Genomic DNA, 18,716 nt, shown 5'->3' with positions numbered 1-18,716 from the left:
ATTTATTTCAGCATAAAATTTAAATTTTGCTATAAGTGAGTAAATAATCGTAATTTGTTAATTACGGAGATTTATATAGCATGTGTGAATGTAATATGAGCTATATGTGGAATAAAAATATTTCAGGTTCGGCGACCCCAGAGACTCAATAAGTGGATATATAAGCGTAATTTGTTAATTACGGGGATTTATTTGAAATACGTGGATATAATATGAGTTATTTGTGAAATAAAAATATTTTCAAGTTTGGCGACCCTGGAGACCCGATTGGAGGCCAAAAATGTCACAACAGTTTTAGTTAGAAATATTGATGAGATTATTGGGATAAGTTGATTTTAGAAATATTGGGGTATTTTAGGGTACTCGAAGTTGACCAAATACCCTAAAAATAGAGATTTCTTAGTGGCTAAGAAATAATAAGATAATTATTAATAATAAAGTTTTTATTAATATTATTATATTATTATTATTAATATATTATATTATATTATTATTATTATTATTATATTATTATAATATTATTTATATATAAGTTAACGTGTAAGTTAACTTTTATATATATATATATATATTAAGTTATCAGTGAAACAGAACAGAACGAACGACGAACGAAACCCTCGTTCTCCCTCCTTCGATAAAACCTTCTCCCCTTATATCTATTTTCTTCAATTTTCAATCCAAAACTTAGCGATCTAAGCTCTGGTAGTAGCAGGATAGCAAATCTTTGAAGAGGGAAGCTTAAGGTATGGTTTAATTTCGTTTTAAGTTTAAAAACAATTGGTTTCGTATAGGGGTTTTGTGAATTAGAATAGTTATGAAGGTTCTGACCTTATAGAATTGTTCTCGGGTAGTCATGGGACTAGTTTCGATATTTTCTTGTTGAATTAGAAGTGATTTTTGAGTTAGAAATCGAGTTTGGAACTTTTTAAAGCTTAGTCCGAACGTTAATGGCGTTTTTCATTTAAGGGGTCGATTTTTATTTCTGTTACGTAAGGATGGTAGTATTTATGGCATACATGCACCCTGTGAAGTTTGGAGTGATTTGGATAAGTTTTGGTAGTGTTTCGGTGAGTGCGAAAATTGAAATTTTCGTATTTCACAGTTTATAGAAATTCCTAAGAGATCAGAAATCGTATTTTTGTCATAACTTTTGACTCGGGTGTCCGTTTTGGATATTCTATATACCGTTTCGAAGCTTGAGACGAGCTCTACAATATGGTGTATGTTTTAGAGCTGAAATATAAGTTTTATTTTAGTGTATTTATACCGCGGGGTTTGGTAGAAAACCCTAGATTGTCTTATGTGAATATAAGCAGTGTTTTAGGATAAACACTTATTAGTTTATCGTTGTTGTGACATAGGGCCGGGATCATCGAGGATAGTTCTCCACTTGGATTGATTGAAATGTATGAACCTGGATTAAAGGTAAGAAAAGTATATTGTACTGCATAGTACGTTGTATGTAATACCGTTAGTATTGTTATGAATTGATCAATATTGAGATATAGTTAATATTGTTATATATAGAAAAGTATATTGTCTTGCATAGTACGTTGTATGTAATACCGTTAGTATTTTTATGAATTGATCAATATTGAGATATAGTTAATATTGTTATATATAGAAAAGTATATTGTACTGCATAGTACGTTGTATGTAATACCGTTAGTATTGTTATGAATTGATCAATATTGAGATATAGTTAATATTGTTATATATAGAAAAGTATATTGTACTGCATAGTACGTTGTATGTAATACAATTAGTATTGTTATGAATTGATTAATATTGAGATATAGTTAATATTGTTATATATTGAAAAGATTGATTGGTTGAGTATTGATAATGTGATAATATTATGCATGTGATATGTTGGCTCACCTGATTAGGTGATGCAATTTTTCTGGTAACGTACTGGGCGTAAGTACGGGCGTTAGTGATATATGATGAGTACCGAGTGTAGGTACGGGCTCACCTGATTAGGTGATGCGATTTTCCTGGCGACGTACTGGGCGTAAGTACAGGCGTCAGTGACATGATAAGTACCGGGCGTAGGTACGAGCTCGTCTAGTTAGACGATGCGATATATTGGTGCCAGATTGTGGCACGGGCTCACCTGATTAGGTGATGCAATTGTATGATATATGGGTGCAGGTTTTTGGGCATAGGCTCACCTGATTAGGTGATGCAGTTATGCGACATATGGGTGCCAGGCTATGGCATGGGCTTGCACGATTAGGCGATACAATACAAGATCATCAGATTAAAGCATCGACTTGCCTAATTAGGCAACATGATGTCATGAAGATGGTTGCTTTATGAGGTAACATATATATTATTTATATGATTAAATGAATATGAATTCCATTATTGGTATAATGGTTTTGTATTACCAAATATCTATATACTAATGTTTATTCGTGGCAGATGCCAGTAGTGATTTGGATTTCATCTTATGAACAAAGTGTGATGGTTTGATTTTTATTGTGTATAAATGACAATATTTGAATAATAAGCTATATGATTGTTATTATTACTTTTCTTCTTTGAGTCCTTGTGACTCACGGGTGCTATGTGGTGCGGGTAAAGGCAAAGAAAAGCTAGATCAACCATGAGGTGGCGAGTCTTCTCCAAAGAATGTACATATTGACCTCGCCGGCTGCGTGCCGAGTTGCCAGGAGTTGTTTTAGACTGGTTGTATCTGCTGTGTATTTTGATTTTATGTTTAAATGGTTGTCGTACATATTTCTTTAGCAAAACTTTTACAACGGGGATTCCCGAACACACTTTTTATGCCGTTATAATGTCCATTTTTAGTGTTTTATTTTAGTCAAGTTTTTAATATTATCACGGTTTTTAATAATTAATTATTCTATTAGTATTAAACTAGTTTATAAAATCACACACGTGGCGTCCCTATAGATTAGGGCGTTACAACTTGGTATCGGAAAGCACCATGGTTTTAAAGGTCCCGAAGATCGGTCGAATATGTACATTCTTTGCGAGGACGAGGTCGACTCATGGTATATAGTAAGTATTTATATTATTTGCTATTGGATTACCTGCCTAGGCAATTATAAAGTATGTTGGGAAAAGTAACATACTGATAATTTTGATAAGAATATGTGTATGGTATATGCATATTGATATTAATATCCGTCTGAGTTTTAAATAGTTAGAAGACGTGGACTAAATATGTGATAAGTTATACAGTAAGGGCAATCAAATAGTCTGATTAGCGAGCTATTTGGGCTCAGGGCAAACAATATGGAAGAGAATTATTTATGACCATAATGCTTGGAACATGTAAATTCTGTTATACAGGACATGGTTAGACGACAAGGAGAAAAAAATAAATCTAAGATTTGAAAAGATAGCAGGCTCATCTTGTGTCTGTTCTTATACTACCGAGACTTCCTGTTGTACCACTAGATGTGGTGGAATATATGAAGCCACCTTACTAATAGATCAAGAAGCAAAAACTAAATGAACCACAAATTATGGGATAAAACGAAAGGTTCTAGGGTGACCATGATAGGGGTCAAAGTGAGTATAAGAGATGGTGACCTTATCCTGAGTGTTCAAGATGCAAAAAGGCGCCATTTGAGCCAATTTAGAGCCATATCTTGTTTTTTTTTATGGGGTAGCGGGTCATCTGAAAAGAACCTACACGTAGTTAAGAAAGACTTATGTTAAAGGAGAAAAGTGTACGGGTCTTGCCCAAGTGCTGGTTATGACTCAAGGGGACAGGGATATCGGTCCTTCGGCCAACTCAAGATAGAATTTATGGGCAATATCATAATTACTATTGATATTAAACATTGTACATTTAGTTAGAGACATCAAGAAATCTGAATGGACTGTGCATGTATGTTATTTAATGGTAATCCATTTAACATGATAGACAGATTAGAAAGATGACAATATGAGTTAAATTGTTGATATTCCCTAGTGGAATATAGAAAATGAGTAGTTAATGGAGGCATCGATCTAATTGATTCAAATAACAAAATCTTTTGTTTAGAAGTGATCTAGCGTTACCAAAGGTGGGACAATTTATGAGTATTGTCTGGAATCCCAGATGAATTGAAGGTGATGATTGTGTAGTAATTTTGAGATTATGTAGTCGTGGGACTACCTATGTTAGCAAGAAGCATCTTGTTTTGGTAGCTCGGCATGTAAGAACTCCATGGTTGAGTGTCCTTGACTTGGGGTGGTTTCATTTAGGAAATTTTCCCATGAAGCGTGCGAGTCAGAGCAAAGCACGTTAGAAACACTTGGATTGGTTCGTGGGACCAGTCGTTAGTCCAAGAAACAACTAGAGTGATGAAGTCATGTATAAGAGCCATCATTCTATGGGCGTAAGGGCCCAATGGAGGCATAAAGTGTGTAACGTATAAAAGAACGTCAGGAAGAGTAGTGGTATCACTGAAGTAAAGAAGATTACCTAAATTACTTAAGGTGATACGGTAATGATGGAGAGTACTTTATAATTGACTGGATAGTCAATATGGTATATAAGGAGACCATTGACATTTTGGGAAAAGATTACTTTATTGTGCAATTATGGAAAGGCATACTCACCCAGAATGGAGAAAAGCTTATGAATTGAGTTGCAATTTAATAGACACGTAATTGAGTGATTGGTGGATGTTGGATCACAAAGTAGGTTGTTTATTAAACAACGAGTTATATAATTGAGTGTAGAATAAGTTTTAAAGTGGTTAACGAAGTATGAAGATAGTGATGATTGCAGAGAAGCAATGGTATCATATGAATCAGGGAGTGAAACCTTAGTGGTGATGATGAAAAGAAACTTCAGGATCAAGGAATGATCTTTAATTAATTGTTATTAGTTGAGAATTCGGGAAATGGGTATTTCCAGTTTAGTTGTGGGTACCTGGTATGAGCAGTGTTGCCTCTACTGTATAGGTTTAATCAAATTACTTTATAATGGTGGTTAATCGTAAATGATCGAAAAATTTAAAAGTTGTGTCAATTCAAGGGAAATTGATACAAGTTAAAATAAGTGGAGATGAACAAGATTTAAGTTGACAATAAGAAGGGAATTCCTTAAGTTTAAGTGAACAAAACCGATGAGAAATTGCAAGAGGTTAATGAAGGGGTGATGGAAATTGAATTTTATTAACGAAAGAATGAAAGCAAGAAATACAATTAAGAACGACAAAGAAGCATCTACTTTCTGATAACCCACCATGAGTTTACTTTGGAGTTAAGCATATTTAAGTTGGGGTAATCTCAAGATGGAAAATCCTTCGGAGAGTCACCCCGGGAAGTGTATGAGTGAGGACAAAGTACGCTAGAAAGATTCATATTAGGATGCAAAATCGGTAGTCGCTCCAGAAATTATTAAGAGGAAGTGATGTGTTAATAAGCAGAAATTTACAAGGTATTGAGACAAGTAAGTGAGTGGAAATAAGAAGTGCTCTAATTGAATATCTATCAGAAATGAATACTTAACTTGTTACTAAGTTAAGTCAGTAGATCAGCTTAGGAGATCTCATAGAAGGAATAGAAAGACATAATTATGAATTATGTATTATGGGATCTTATGATTTTGACCGAGTAGTAACGATTGGACATACAGAGTTAATATGTTGTCTATCAGTGTAGACAATTTATACTATAAATGAGAATACAAAATTCATACAAAGGAATAGTCTAATCTTGTAAAATTCCAAGGTTGATATTTTTGGCTATGATGTTAAGAATTAAAGAAGGTTATTGAGAACCATGGAAGTTAAAGCGAAAATAGTATAATGCTTTATTCTTGAAAGGTGGGTAACTTTGCGAAGATCAATAGAATATTAGAAATATACTGTGAGCATATTTGATAAAGGTTAGAATATCTTAGAATAATATCTTCCCTTATGAGGTGTTTATTTAAAAAGTGATAATTAAATGTACCACTGGTTAGGTACCTTAATAAGTGTGGTACAAGAGAACTATTATATACATGTTCAACGGATTAAATAGGCTAGGTAGCCTATTAGCTAGCCTTAACTCTGCGTTGTCGGAGTATATAATGTGTTTCATGTCTCCATGTTGAGAAAATATGAATCGGACTCGACCCATGTTGCGAGTTGTGACGATGTTAAACTTCGTACAAATTTATTATATGAGAAAAATATCTTGTCCAGGGTTTTGGACTAGAAAGATGAAATGAGACAATTCTACTAGTTAAGAAAGTGCTATAAAAAACAAGAAGATAGAAGCAGCAATTTGAGAATTAGAATCATAAATATTGGGGTAATATCCCGAATTGTTTAAATAAATTTCGAGGACGAAATTTCTATAAGGAGGGGATGGTTGTAATATCCCGATAAGTTAAATGGTAAATAATTAGGGTTTATATTGATATTATGAATTAATCAGGTAATAAGTGGGATTATGATCCTACTAATTTATTTCAGCATAAAATTTAAATTTTGCTATAAGTGAGTAAATAATCGTAATTTGTTAATTACGGAGATTTATATAGCATGTGTGAATGTAATATGAGCTATATGTGGAATAAAAATATTTCAGGTTCGGCGACCCCAGAGACTCAATAAGTGGATATATAAGCGTAATTTGTTAATTACGGGGATTTATTTGAAATACGTGGATATAATATGAGTTATTTGTGAAATAAAAATATTTTCAAGTTTGGCGACCCTGGAGACCCGATTGGAGGCCAAAAATGTCACAACAGTTTTAGTTAGAAATATTGATGAGATTATTGGGATAAGTTGATTTTAGAAATATTGGGGTATTTTAGGGTACTCGAAGTTGACCAAATACCCTAAAAATAGAGATTTCTTAGTGGCTAAGAAATAATAAGATAATTATTAATAATAAAGTTTTTATTAATATTATTATATTATTATTATTAATATATTATATTATATTATTATTATTATTATATTATTATAATATTATTTATATATAAGTTAACGTGTAAGTTAACTTTTATATATATATATATATTAAGTTATCAGTGAAACAGAACAGAACGAACGACGAACGAAACCCTCGTTCTCCCTCCTTCGATAAAACCTTCTCCCCTTATATCTATTTTCTTCAATTTTCAATCCAAAACTTAGCGATCTAAGCTCTGGTAGTAGCAGGATAGCAAATCTTTGAAGAGGGAAGCTTAAGGTATGGTTTAATTTCGTTTTAAGTTTAAAAACAATTGGTTTCGTATAGGGGTTTTGTGAATTAGAATAGTTATGAAGGTTCTGACCTTATAGAATTGTTCTCGGGTAGTCATGGGACTAGTTTCGATATTTTCTTGTTGAATTAGAAGTGATTTTTGAGTTAGAAATCGAGTTTGGAACTTTTTAAAGCTTAGTCCGAACGTTAATGGCGTTTTTCATTTAAGGGGTCGATTTTTATTTCTGTTACGTAAGGATGGTAGTATTTATGGCATACATGCACCCTGTGAAGTTTGGAGTGATTTGGATAAGTTTTGGTAGTGTTTCGGTGAGTGCGAAAATTGAAATTTTCGTATTTCACAGTTTATAGAAATTCCTAAGAGATCAGAAATCGTATTTTTGTCATAACTTTTGACTCGGGTGTCCGTTTTGGATATTCTATATACCGTTTCGAAGCTTGAGACGAGCTCTACAATATGGTGTATGTTTTAGAGCTGAAATATAAGTTTTATTTTAGTGTATTTATACCGCGGGGTTTGGTAGAAAACCCTAGATTGTCTTATGTGAATATAAGCAGTGTTTTAGGATAAACACTTATTAGTTTATCGTTGTTGTGACATAGGGCCGGGATCATCGAGGATAGTTCTCCACTTGGATTGATTGAAATGTATGAACCTGGATTAAAGGTAAGAAAAGTATATTGTACTGCATAGTACGTTGTATGTAATACCGTTAGTATTGTTATGAATTGATCAATATTGAGATATAGTTAATATTGTTATATATAGAAAAGTATATTGTCTTGCATAGTACGTTGTATGTAATACCGTTAGTATTGTTATGAATTGATCAATATTGAGATATAGTTAATATTGTTATATATAGAAAAGTATATTGTACTGCATAGTACGTTGTATGTAATACCGTTAGTATTGTTATGAATTGATCAATATTGAGATATAGTTAATATTGTTATATATAGAAAAGTATATTGTACTGCATAGTACGTTGTATGTAATACAATTAGTATTGTTATGAATTGATTAATATTGAGATATAGTTAATATTGTTATATATTGAAAAGATTGATTGGTTGAGTATTGATAATGTGATAATATTATGCATGTGATATGTTGGCTCACCTGATTAGGTGATGCAATTTTCCTGGTAACGTACTGGGCGTAAGTACGGGCGTTAGTGATATATGATGAGTACCGAGTGTAGGTACGGGCTCACTAGATTAGGTGATGCGATTTTTCTGGCGACATACTAGGCGTAAGTACTAGCGTCAGTGACATGATAAGTACCGGGCGTAGGTACGAGCTCGTCTAGTTAGACGATGCGATATATTGGTGCCAGATTGTGGCACGGGCTCACCTGATTAGGTGATGCAATTGTATGATATATGGGTGCAGGTTTTTGGGCATAGGCTCACCTGATTAGGTGATGCAGTTATGCGACATATGGGTGCCAGGCTATGGCATGGGCTTGCCTGATTAGGCGATACAATACAAGATCATCAGATTAAAGCATCGACTTGCCTAATTAGGCAACATGATGTCATGAAGATGGTTGCTTTATGAGGTAACATATATATTATTTATATGATTAAATGAATATGAATTCCATTATTGGTATAATGGTTTTGTATTACCAAATATCTATATACTAATGTTTATTCGTGGCAGATGCCAGTAGTGATTTGGATTTCATCTTATGAACAAAGTGTGATGGTTTGATTTTTATTGTGTATAAATGACAATATTTGAATAATAAGCTATATGATTGTTATTATTACTTTTCTTGCTGAGTCCTTGTGACTCACGGGTGCTATGTGGTGCAGGTAAAGGCAAAGAAAAGCTAGATCAACCATGAGGTGGCAGTCTTCTCCAGCAATGTACATATTGACCTCGCCGGCCTGCGTGCCGAGTTGCCAGGAGTTGTTTTAGCATCGGTTGTATCTGCTGTGTATTTTGATTTTATGTTTAAATGGTTGTCGTACATATTTCTTTAGCAAAACTTTTTACAACAGGGATTCCCGGAACACACTTTTTATGCCGTTATAATGTCCATTTTTAGTGTTTTATTTTAGTCAAGTTTTTAATATTATCACGGTTTTTAATAATTAATTATTCTATTAGTATTAAACTAGTTTATAAAATCACACACGTGGCGTCCCTATAGATTAGGGCGTTACAAAAACAGATTTAATAAAAACAGTCACCTAGGATGTTTAAGCAATCCTTCACCAATCCAAGCGTCAAATTTTGCCTCAATCTCGGTAGATACGGGATCAACAAACGCATCATTAAGAGCATAAAGGCCCTTCACATAAGTCACCATTTTGAAATTCCTATCATCCCCAGCTGATTGAGAACCTGAGGACATAAGCTCCATTGGAGTGCTCCCGACATCAGCAGACCCGAAATCAACAAATGGAGATTTCAAGGCCGGAGCACGCTTCCTCTTATCCAACAGAGGTGTATCAGAGACAGTGTCCTCAGTTTCTTCATCAGTATGAAGGGCATCTGACTTTTGACCAACAACATCTGGATTGGGTGCGGGGACCTAAAAAAGAAAGAATGCATTAAAACAGTTGCAAAACAGACTAGAAACTATTGAGCAACCAAAAAGAAACCTAGTTTTCTTGAAAACAATTAAAAGTAAACTTACATGGATTTTACCAACAGCCTCCAAGCCAGCCAACACAACTTGATCATCATCTATTTCAAGCTGGCTCAACCCATCAAAGAAATCGTCCCCCTTCAATCGAGACTCATCGCCCTTCGGCTTCTCAACATCCTTAACATTTTTATCACTCCCTCCAACAGCCTCAGATGGATTCACATCAGCAGCGGGAACAGCAGTAACAACCTTGTCAGCATCATCAGCATCCCCACCAACTTTAACCAACTCACCACCATCGTCGGAGTCGGAATCAATATTTTCTGGATCAGGCAATTGCTTCTCATCATCCTCGGCATCATCATCATCATCATCATCAGCATCATCATCAGAATCTTGAGTTACTAATTCATCCGATGACTTTCCCTATATCAACCAACATAAATGAAACTTAAATAAAACAGTAAAGAAACTTTAAAAAAAATATGAAAAAACCTAAACAATAAAATATGAATAAATACCTCATCAGAAGGACGACGATGAATGGCATTAACCTTCTCCTGGATATCCTTAATTACAGTCATTACGGACTTGAAATTAAAATCAACAAAACACCTCAATGAAATGAAGTCCTCGGCCAATGATGATTGATTCGAAATGAACATCTCCAACTTAGATTTCATCCAATCAATATCTGCTGAATCAGACTTCTTTGAAGATGACCCACCCTCGAAGGATTGCTTCGCTACACCACGATCATCAATAGATTCATCGAGAAATAAACCGTCAAGTTGAAGCTGCTGCTCTCTTCATCAGTAGGACGCATGTTTTTTATCTTCAACTGAACAGCATAATCAAACATAATATGAAAAAAAATTAAAACAATTGGAAAAACCAAAAATTAACAACATAAATAAAACTGAAAAGAAACAGTAAAGAAACTAAAAAGAAACTGTAAATTACCTTCTCCAAAGGTAAATCAAAAATCTTGCCCTTCAAGTCTCGAAGAGTTGGATTTTTGGTGACGATGGTGTTGCTCCAGTTCAGAATCCTTGGAATAGAAGATGAAACTCTCTTACAGAAAGAGTTCACCATTGCAGGACAACATTCATAAAACCAAACCGTGAAAACCCAAGGACATCCCAATGCCCTATACCAGCCATCATATTGGCCTCCCTTCTCTGCCTTCCTATTTTTCATAATGATCCCATGCTGGATCCTACCTTTGAATGAGTCAATTGTCAATTCAAATGATTCCCTACCCCAACAATACTCGTCCCACCGACCGCTATCCACTACATCTAGATCAAACCTAGACACTTCTTTGTCAGGAGTATTGCTAAGAAGAAAACACTGAATGAAATACAAAACAGCCATTTTCAAACCAATAGACTCATCCAAACCCCACCGACTACCCAGAAAAGCATCCTCGATGGCTTTGTGGTCAATAGTTTTTACACCACGGAAACATGTTTCTACCAATTGATTTGTTTCCTGTGAAAACAACAACTTGTTGCAATCACCGAAACAATCTAATCCAGAAATCAGGTAAAATTCTTCGGCACTAAACCGTATGCAACGGCCAGCAACCTTAGCCCAAAACTCTTTAGGATTGGGCTGGAAAACTTCCCTTAGTAATAAACTATGTACGACTTGCGGATGAAAAAAAAACTCAGGCATATCCAAAAAATGCCCAAACTGAGTTTGACGAAACAAAGAAAGCAAATTAACAGAGAAAGTGTTCTTAATATTATCTATCACGGAATAAACACTGGTGCATACACACTTAGATCTGTAAAAATCAGAAGGACTAAATTTATAGTTCCAAACCTGCAACATAACGAAAATGGCCACAATAAATTATAAATCCTAAATAAAACAGTATGAAAACTGTAATACAACTATAAACAAACTATCAATGACATACAACTAAACAGAAAAAAACAGTAAAGACCTGAAATCGTTTTGAAACATAAAAAAAACAGTAAACAACTAACCCAAAAGGAAATCGAAAAATACAGAATAAAAAGAACAATAAAACTATATAAAAACAACAAACAAACTACAAAACAGATACAACTATAGAAAAATATAGAGCAAAGATTTGAAAATCGTTTTGAAACCTAAAATATAACAGCAAACAACTAAACCTAATGAAAATCGAAAACACATCAAAACATACCATTAACAAACTATTAAAAAACTTATAAGAAACTACAAACGACTGATTGAAAACACTAAAAACGAAAACAAAACACATAACCTGTAAGCACAAAAAAACACTGAAAATAAAGAAAACAAAACCAAATTAAAGAACAACACCCAGAGAAGAACCAAATGAAATGTTCAAAACCAACAATAAATAACTAAAAAATTTAAAAACATGAAACGAAATGTGAAAATGAAACCCTAAAATTACACAAAGCAGAATGAACATAAAAACGCCAAAATCTGGGTAAAGTGTAAATGAAGGAAAAGGGGGAAACGATAATAAAACTAAAAACCAACCCGAGTCCGATCTTCAGCAGGTGCAAGAGTTTTTTCCCAGAAATTTCTGGAACCGTGTGCTCCTCCAAGTTGAGCTTCGTTTTCTTCGAAGAATGGGGTCTCCCACGCTTGGGCATTGGAGCTTCAAAATCAGAATCATAATCTTCAATGATCGGGCGTTTACCCTTGGATTTGTTGGCCAACGATTTCTTGCCCATTTTTTATTTTTGTTTGAGAACTGGAGAAGGGGATGATGATGAACGAGTGATTGCCATCTTATAAATAAGATTGAAAAAAACTGAAACAGAGAGGGAAAAACAGTTGCTAAATCGTGGGCTAAGAGGAAGTTGAAAATTCGTGGATGAACCAAAAAGAAGAGGGAAAAACGTGATCAATAATGGGTGGTTAATGGAGGTTACTTGTATTCAAATGAAGTTAGAAAACAGAAATGAAAAATCGAAACTGAAATTAAAAGAAAATGAAAAAAGAGAGGGAAGAAAGTAGGATTTGATTGATGAAGGATGGGGAAAGCACACGTGTATGTGCATGGAATGATGACTAAGTGGTATTTGTGTAATAAAACTAACATTGTAAGTAAAAAAGTAGATATAGGCGTGTAGGAGTATTTAGGTAATAAATTGTGCAAAAGTGATTTTTTATGTAAAAATTTCAAAAATTAAAGTAGTATAAATTAAATACCAAGAAAAATAAAGTAAAAATAAAATGAGTTAACTAAAAAAATGGTACACCTTGCAATTTCCATAGACTTAAAACAACAAGGTAGTTGTTGAAGCCCACGAAAAACTCAAATCAGCCAAACCACAGATCAAATACAAACAGAGCATTGAGAACCGTCGGATCTAGGTTAGAAGAAACCACAAAGCCATCATCGTTCCAAATACCGAGTATATAAGTCAACGTAAACAGATTTTGGGCTTTCACGCATTCTCGCTCTGGTAAAGGTCTCTCTAGGGTTTCTTCCTTAAACCTTCTTTACTTTCCACATTATAGAGAGGTTAAAGGTCGGCGCTGCTCTTGCCGTCCGCCTTGATTAAGCTATAGCTGCTTCGTCTTGGCCCTCGATTTTGCTTTAACTCTAATATCCTTTATCTTCCATTTTCAAACCCCAAATTTTCATAATGGGCAAGCTCTCCAAGGCCGAGAAGAAGATCAACTACGACTCCAAGCTATGCCAGCTTTTGGACGATTTCACCCAGGTCCTTATTGTGGCTGCTGACAATGTTGGATCTACCCAGCTCCAGAACATTCGTAAGGGTCTTCGTGGAGATTCAGTGGTGCTTATGGGTAAGAACACTATGATGAAGCGTTCAATCAGGATCCACTCTGAGAAGACAGGCAACCAGGCCTATCTCAATCTCATTCCCCTTCTTGTGGTACGTTTTTTTTTTTGTTTTAGAAATGGGATTTATTTAATTGTTATTGCTAATTTGAGATTCGTTATGTTGTGATATAATTTTTTATATGCTCATAAGCTAATTTTGTGCTGTATTGAATTTTTCTTTTAGGGTAATGTTGGTCTGATTTTCACCAAGGGTGATTTGAAGGAAGTTAGTGAAGAGGTCTCGAAGTACAAGGTGAGGAATCATTGCGATTTATGTAAATATGCTATATATTTATGCGTGTGTGCGTAGTTTTTGTGCTATGTTCTGTACAGTCTCACATATTTATTATTGTCTAAATCGATGAAATCATAGTGACTAATTATTATCACTGTTTTTTATTCAATATTGCTTTTTGCTAAAAAAAAATACTTTTAGATATTAAGTGTTGAATCCGAGAACACAGTGCAACTCTATTGTTGCTTAGTTTTACCTGTTGGATATCAATTTAGTTGTGTATGGTATTCACTGATTCTTGTATTATGTTGTATTCCATACCACATTTTCATGATGGTAATTAATATCTTTGTTTCTATTTAATAATTTCATTTTGTTATAAAGTACGGAGGTTGATAGTAAGCTTTGAATCCGAGAATAAAGTGCGAATCTGTTGTTACTTAGTCTTGCCTATTTATTTAGGTTGAGTGTGTCTAATTTAATTGATTATGTCTTGCAAATGTAATAGGTCGGAGCCCCTGCTCGTGTGGGTTTGATTGCCCCGATTGACGTGGTTGTTCCTCCTGGCAACACTGGTCTCGATCCATCTCAGACTTCTTTCTTCCAGGTCTGAACACTTACCTAACCTATATTTTTTCATTCATTGTATTTCCTTAGAATTTATGACTAACACCCTTGGGCTCAACAGGTGCTTAATATCCCAACTAAGATTAACAAGGGTACTGTCGAAATTATCACCCCAGTTGAGCTCATCAAGAAGGGTGACAAGGTTGGTTCCTCTGAGGCTGCCCTTCTTGCCAAGCTTGGCATCAGGCCATTTTCATATGGTCTTGTTGTCCAATCTGTTTATGACAATGGCTCAGTCTTCAGCCCTGAGGTTCTTGATATGACTGAAGATGATCTTGTTGGGAAGTTTGCTTCTGGTGTAGCTATGGTTACCTCATTGGCATTGGCAATTTCATACCCCACTATTGCTGCTGCTCCTTCCATGTTCATCAATGCCTACAAGAATGTTCTAGCTGTGGCTGTTGCTACTGAATACTCGTTCAGACAGGCTGATGAAGTTAAGGAGTTCTTGAAGGTAATGTGCTGTTTGTACGAGTTTACTAAATTCTTGCAGTTGTTTTTTTGTTGGGCATCTTGTTAAAATATTTTGTGAACATTTCAGGACCCTAGCAAGTTTGCTGTCGCTGCTGCCCCAGTTGCTGCTGCTGCAGGCGGAGCTGCTCCAGCTGCTGCCAAGGTCGAAGAGAAGAAGGATGAGCCAGCTGAAGAGTCAGATGATGATATGGGATTCAGTTTGTTTGATTAAGTTATATGTTAGTTGTTTTTACCATTTTAGGATTTTGAGTTTATCTCTTGCTTGATTATCTTTTTTGCCTCAATACATTTTCGTTTTTATTTCTTATTTTGGAGATGTTCTACAAATATAAATGGTTGCTTAGGTTATCAATTTAATTTTTATTGACTATTTTTTTGCTTTAGCTTTTCTACCGTTTTGATAGTCGAGCTATTTATCTTTAAAAATGACCATATCATTTTCGTTCAGTAATTCTTGTTTTTCATCCCATTTGTTTGTAGTTGTCTATTCGAATAGAAAGTCTTGTGAAATTTGAAGAATATGCAAGATGTGGTAGGCAAATTTGTGAAATGAAAGTGAAAATACTTAATTGCATCAGCTTTCTAATTAAAGGTGAAACAGTTTATGGTTGGCTGATTTAAGTAGGGGTGTTTATAGTCTATTCAGATACTATTTATGTTAAATGTTGCTACCCAATTCAATTAATTTTTATTATTTATTGAATGTATTTGATGTATATTTATTAATTTAATTTAAATTCATGAAATATTTTAAATTTACTATTTTTTGGATCGGTATCATCCATCTAATATATTGGATTGGTATCATCCATCTAATATTTTAAATGTAATATATTGGATTGGTATATACTTTATGGACGATGATATTAGTTTGATTAGATCTATTTGCATTTTTGGATACGTTATTTTTATCTGTTTAGTAAATAACTTAATACAATATTATTTCTGTTTTATAGTTTAAATGGATTTATTTATTTTATTGATTATTTTGATTTCAATTGTAGTTTAATAAGCGTGTCATTATATCAATTACTATATTATAACATAATAATAAAAAAATTATTTTATTTACATAAAAATAAAAGATGAATATATTTTTATGTTAGTTTTTTAGCTATTTTGGTATTAATTTTTAATTATTTGTACATTATTTTTTTTATATTATTTTGATATTTTTTATTATTATTTTTATGTTGTTTTTTTTATCAATTTTATAATTTTTTTTTAATGTTTTTATAAAATACCATAAAAATATATAAAAAAAATAAAAATAAAAGTGAATATAAATATATATCTATTTTGTAATTATCCCTTCAATGAAACCTGTAGTGTCCAACAAATTTAATGGATTGGGTAGAGCTCTTTGTTTGGATCGCAAGTTTGAATCTTTGCCTGAGTTTTGCAAGTCATAACTTTTGCGGGCTAATGGGGTATGTTATTACCCCGACTATCTTAAGAAAAAGTGGAATTACATCTTCTATGGCTTTTTTAAAATAGTTATGGTTTTTATGGGTTTTGTCTAAAATTGTTTATCAATATCTATAACATATATAATAGAGGATGGTTCAAATGAATATTTCCCTTCCGCTTCATTTCTTTTTTATTCATTCAGCAAAATATCTTCTTTCTCATTTGGAGCCCTTTTTTAGTTTATGGTTCTTCTCTTGAATATTTGAGTATTTCTTTTTTCACTTTTGGATATTTATTTTGGCTAAGCAATCTCTTCCTCATTGCTATTTTCTTTTCCCTTTTCTTCTCTTCACTCTGGTCATAGTGCTTTTTGAGAGTTTTTTTTGAATGGGTTTTCTGATAGTTCATTCCTATTGTCATGATTTTTTTTTGGGTCTCAATTTTCAGTCGGCATAGATTGTGGGAAGTTAATCGATGTTTGTGGATGGTTTTTTGATGGGTTATAGAATTTGTAATAGTTTTATTGTTACTTAGTTTTTTATCACGAGTTACATTTTGCATTTCTCTTTCCTTTTTGATCATTTTGTTGTGGTTTATTTTATCTTTTTATTCTCTAGGAGTCTTAGAGCACTCTTAATAGCTCTTCTATTCATTTTTAAAATACATCACTAAAATTCTATTTATTTATTTATTTTTTTTTTAATTTCACATCAATTTTTTTACATTTCTCCATATATCAACCTTACTACTTTTTTCTCTCCATATCATTAAATATGATATTCAAAACTTTTTATTCATTAAAATAATAATAATAAAGACATAAAGTAAGAAATAGAAACAAAATATTATTACTTTTAGAAAAAAAAAGGTGAAAGATAAATATTAAAAAAAGTTTACAGAAGCTTTATTCTCTCGCTAGATGTACTGCAAAGTTTAAAGAAACTGTAAAATAAATTTGTTATACAGAAGTTGATGGAGTGCTCTTTCATTGTCTCTCTATTGTATCTTAAAGAAAAAAACACTTTTACATCAGCTAATGCTAGTGTTTTTATGTCTTTATTTGAATTTTTTAGTTGATTGTATTAGGTAATTAGTTTCTGTATTTCATTTTTGGTTTTCTTATTTTACATAACTAGGTTCCAAATTTTAGTTTTTGATTTGGTTATTTCATGTAATTAATTTTTATGTGTTAATCTTTAATTTGGTTAATATATAACTGATTTATTTTTATTAATTTTAATTAGTTATGTGATATAATTAATTTTTGTAATTTAATTTAAAAATTAGTGATTTTGTTATAAGTATTATCTAGTATATATAAATATGGGTAACCAGTTACTATAACATAAATTCAATTGATATTGTAATAGTAATTGGTTATTAAATCAATAAGGAATGTACAAAAAGTGAATATTTAAATATTATAAATATGGGTAGCTAGGTACTGTAGCATAAATGTTCTTAGTGGTAATTTGTTATCTCATCTGTAAATAAAATATATGAAAATGAGTAACCATTACTGTACATATGGTTAACTAGTTACTACAACATAAGTAAGAAAAAAATATGGTAGTAATTGGTCATCACATTGGAAAAAAAAACATTTGTAAAATAAGTAACATATTACTACAAATATTATTAGCCAAATATATGTTTCGAAGGAGGTGAATCGAAAATTTAAAAATCTCAAAAAACAATTTATGCATATATTCAAATTCAGGGCGATTACATAGTTAAACACAAGTATAAACAAATATTAAACTTGAAATGCAAAGAGTTAGGGATAAAAATTGTAAACTCTCGATTTTTACAAAGTTCGGTAAAACTAATTAACCTACATCCTTTGTCTTCAAAGCTATAGACCTAATTTTGAGTTTAACTATCGAGTCAAGTTAACGGGCTTGATTGACCCTTACAACAGGGTAATTCTACACTAAGGTTTTTCCCAAACCTCACACAAAGTTTTCTTCTAAGGACTTTCAATCTCACCGGATTGTTGAAGTGTCAATCTCTCCTAACCATGTTATTTTCAATACCGGTGCCAACTTGACCTATAACCGGGTTGTTTTTCAATACTGGTGCCACTCTCACCTCAATACAAAAAATATATAATCTTGGATTATAAAGAAACTCTCTCTAATAAGATAAAACACAATGCCAAATCTTAGAGAGATTTACAAGCACACTAGAGTAGATAAGAACTAATTGACTCAAGTGTGTGTGGTTGGGATGTTTATAAAAGAATGATGCAAAGTAAGTTTAGAGTTAAGTAGTCAAAAATGTATATCTATTAATGCAAAAATAAAAGATAAAATTAATGTGATATATCTTTATTTGGAAATATTCTAGTGTTGAGTTA

At 32.9% G+C, this 18,716-nt stretch overlaps 2 protein-coding genes across 2 annotated transcripts; one reads left to right on the top strand and one right to left on the bottom strand.

The window, feature by feature from the left end:
- Positions 1-9,358: 9,358 nt before the first annotated feature.
- On the bottom strand, positions 9,359-12,967 carry LOC133030742 (uncharacterized). The gene is made up of 3 exons (XM_061103553.1): positions 12,291-12,967; positions 10,746-11,612; positions 9,359-10,623 (listed from the first exon to the last, which is right to left on the bottom strand). Exons 2-3 carry the CDS (start codon positions 11,460-11,462, stop codon positions 10,528-10,530), a joined length of 813 nt encoding a protein of 270 aa, XP_060959536.1. The 5' UTR covers positions 11,463-11,612; positions 12,291-12,967; the 3' UTR covers positions 9,359-10,527.
- Positions 12,968-12,994: 27 nt separating this feature from the next.
- On the top strand, positions 12,995-15,317 carry LOC115705126 (large ribosomal subunit protein uL10). The gene is made up of 5 exons (XM_030632367.2): positions 12,995-13,663; positions 13,796-13,864; positions 14,355-14,453; positions 14,535-14,927; positions 15,015-15,317. Exons 1-5 carry the CDS (start codon positions 13,409-13,411, stop codon positions 15,156-15,158), a joined length of 960 nt encoding a protein of 319 aa, XP_030488227.1. The 5' UTR covers positions 12,995-13,408; the 3' UTR covers positions 15,159-15,317.
- Positions 15,318-18,716: the final 3,399 nt, after the last annotated feature.

The sequence above is a fragment of the Cannabis sativa genome, chromosome 1 (genome assembly GCF_029168945.1).
Source record: "Cannabis sativa cultivar Pink pepper isolate KNU-18-1 chromosome 1, ASM2916894v1, whole genome shotgun sequence".
NCBI lineage: Eukaryota > Viridiplantae > Streptophyta > Magnoliopsida > Rosales > Cannabaceae > Cannabis > Cannabis sativa.
This window is presented reverse-complemented; position numbering and strand designations above follow the sequence as displayed.

Coding starts and splice junctions, on each gene's coding strand:
- LOC133030742 (XM_061103553.1), bottom strand. CDS start 11,462: ATGCCTGAGTTTTTTTTTCATCCGCAAGTCGTACATAGTTTATTACTA. Junction 10,624..10,745: donor TTGATTTACCTTTGGAGAAG/GTAATTTACAGT, acceptor TATGCTGTTCAG/TTGAAGATAAAAAACATGCG.
- LOC115705126 (XM_030632367.2), top strand. CDS start 13,409: ATGGGCAAGCTCTCCAAGGCCGAGAAGAAGATCAACTACGACTCCAAG. Junction 13,664..13,795: donor ATCTCATTCCCCTTCTTGTG/GTACGTTTTTTT, acceptor TTTTTCTTTTAG/GGTAATGTTGGTCTGATTTT. Junction 14,928..15,014: donor AAGTTAAGGAGTTCTTGAAG/GTAATGTGCTGT, acceptor TGAACATTTCAG/GACCCTAGCAAGTTTGCTGT.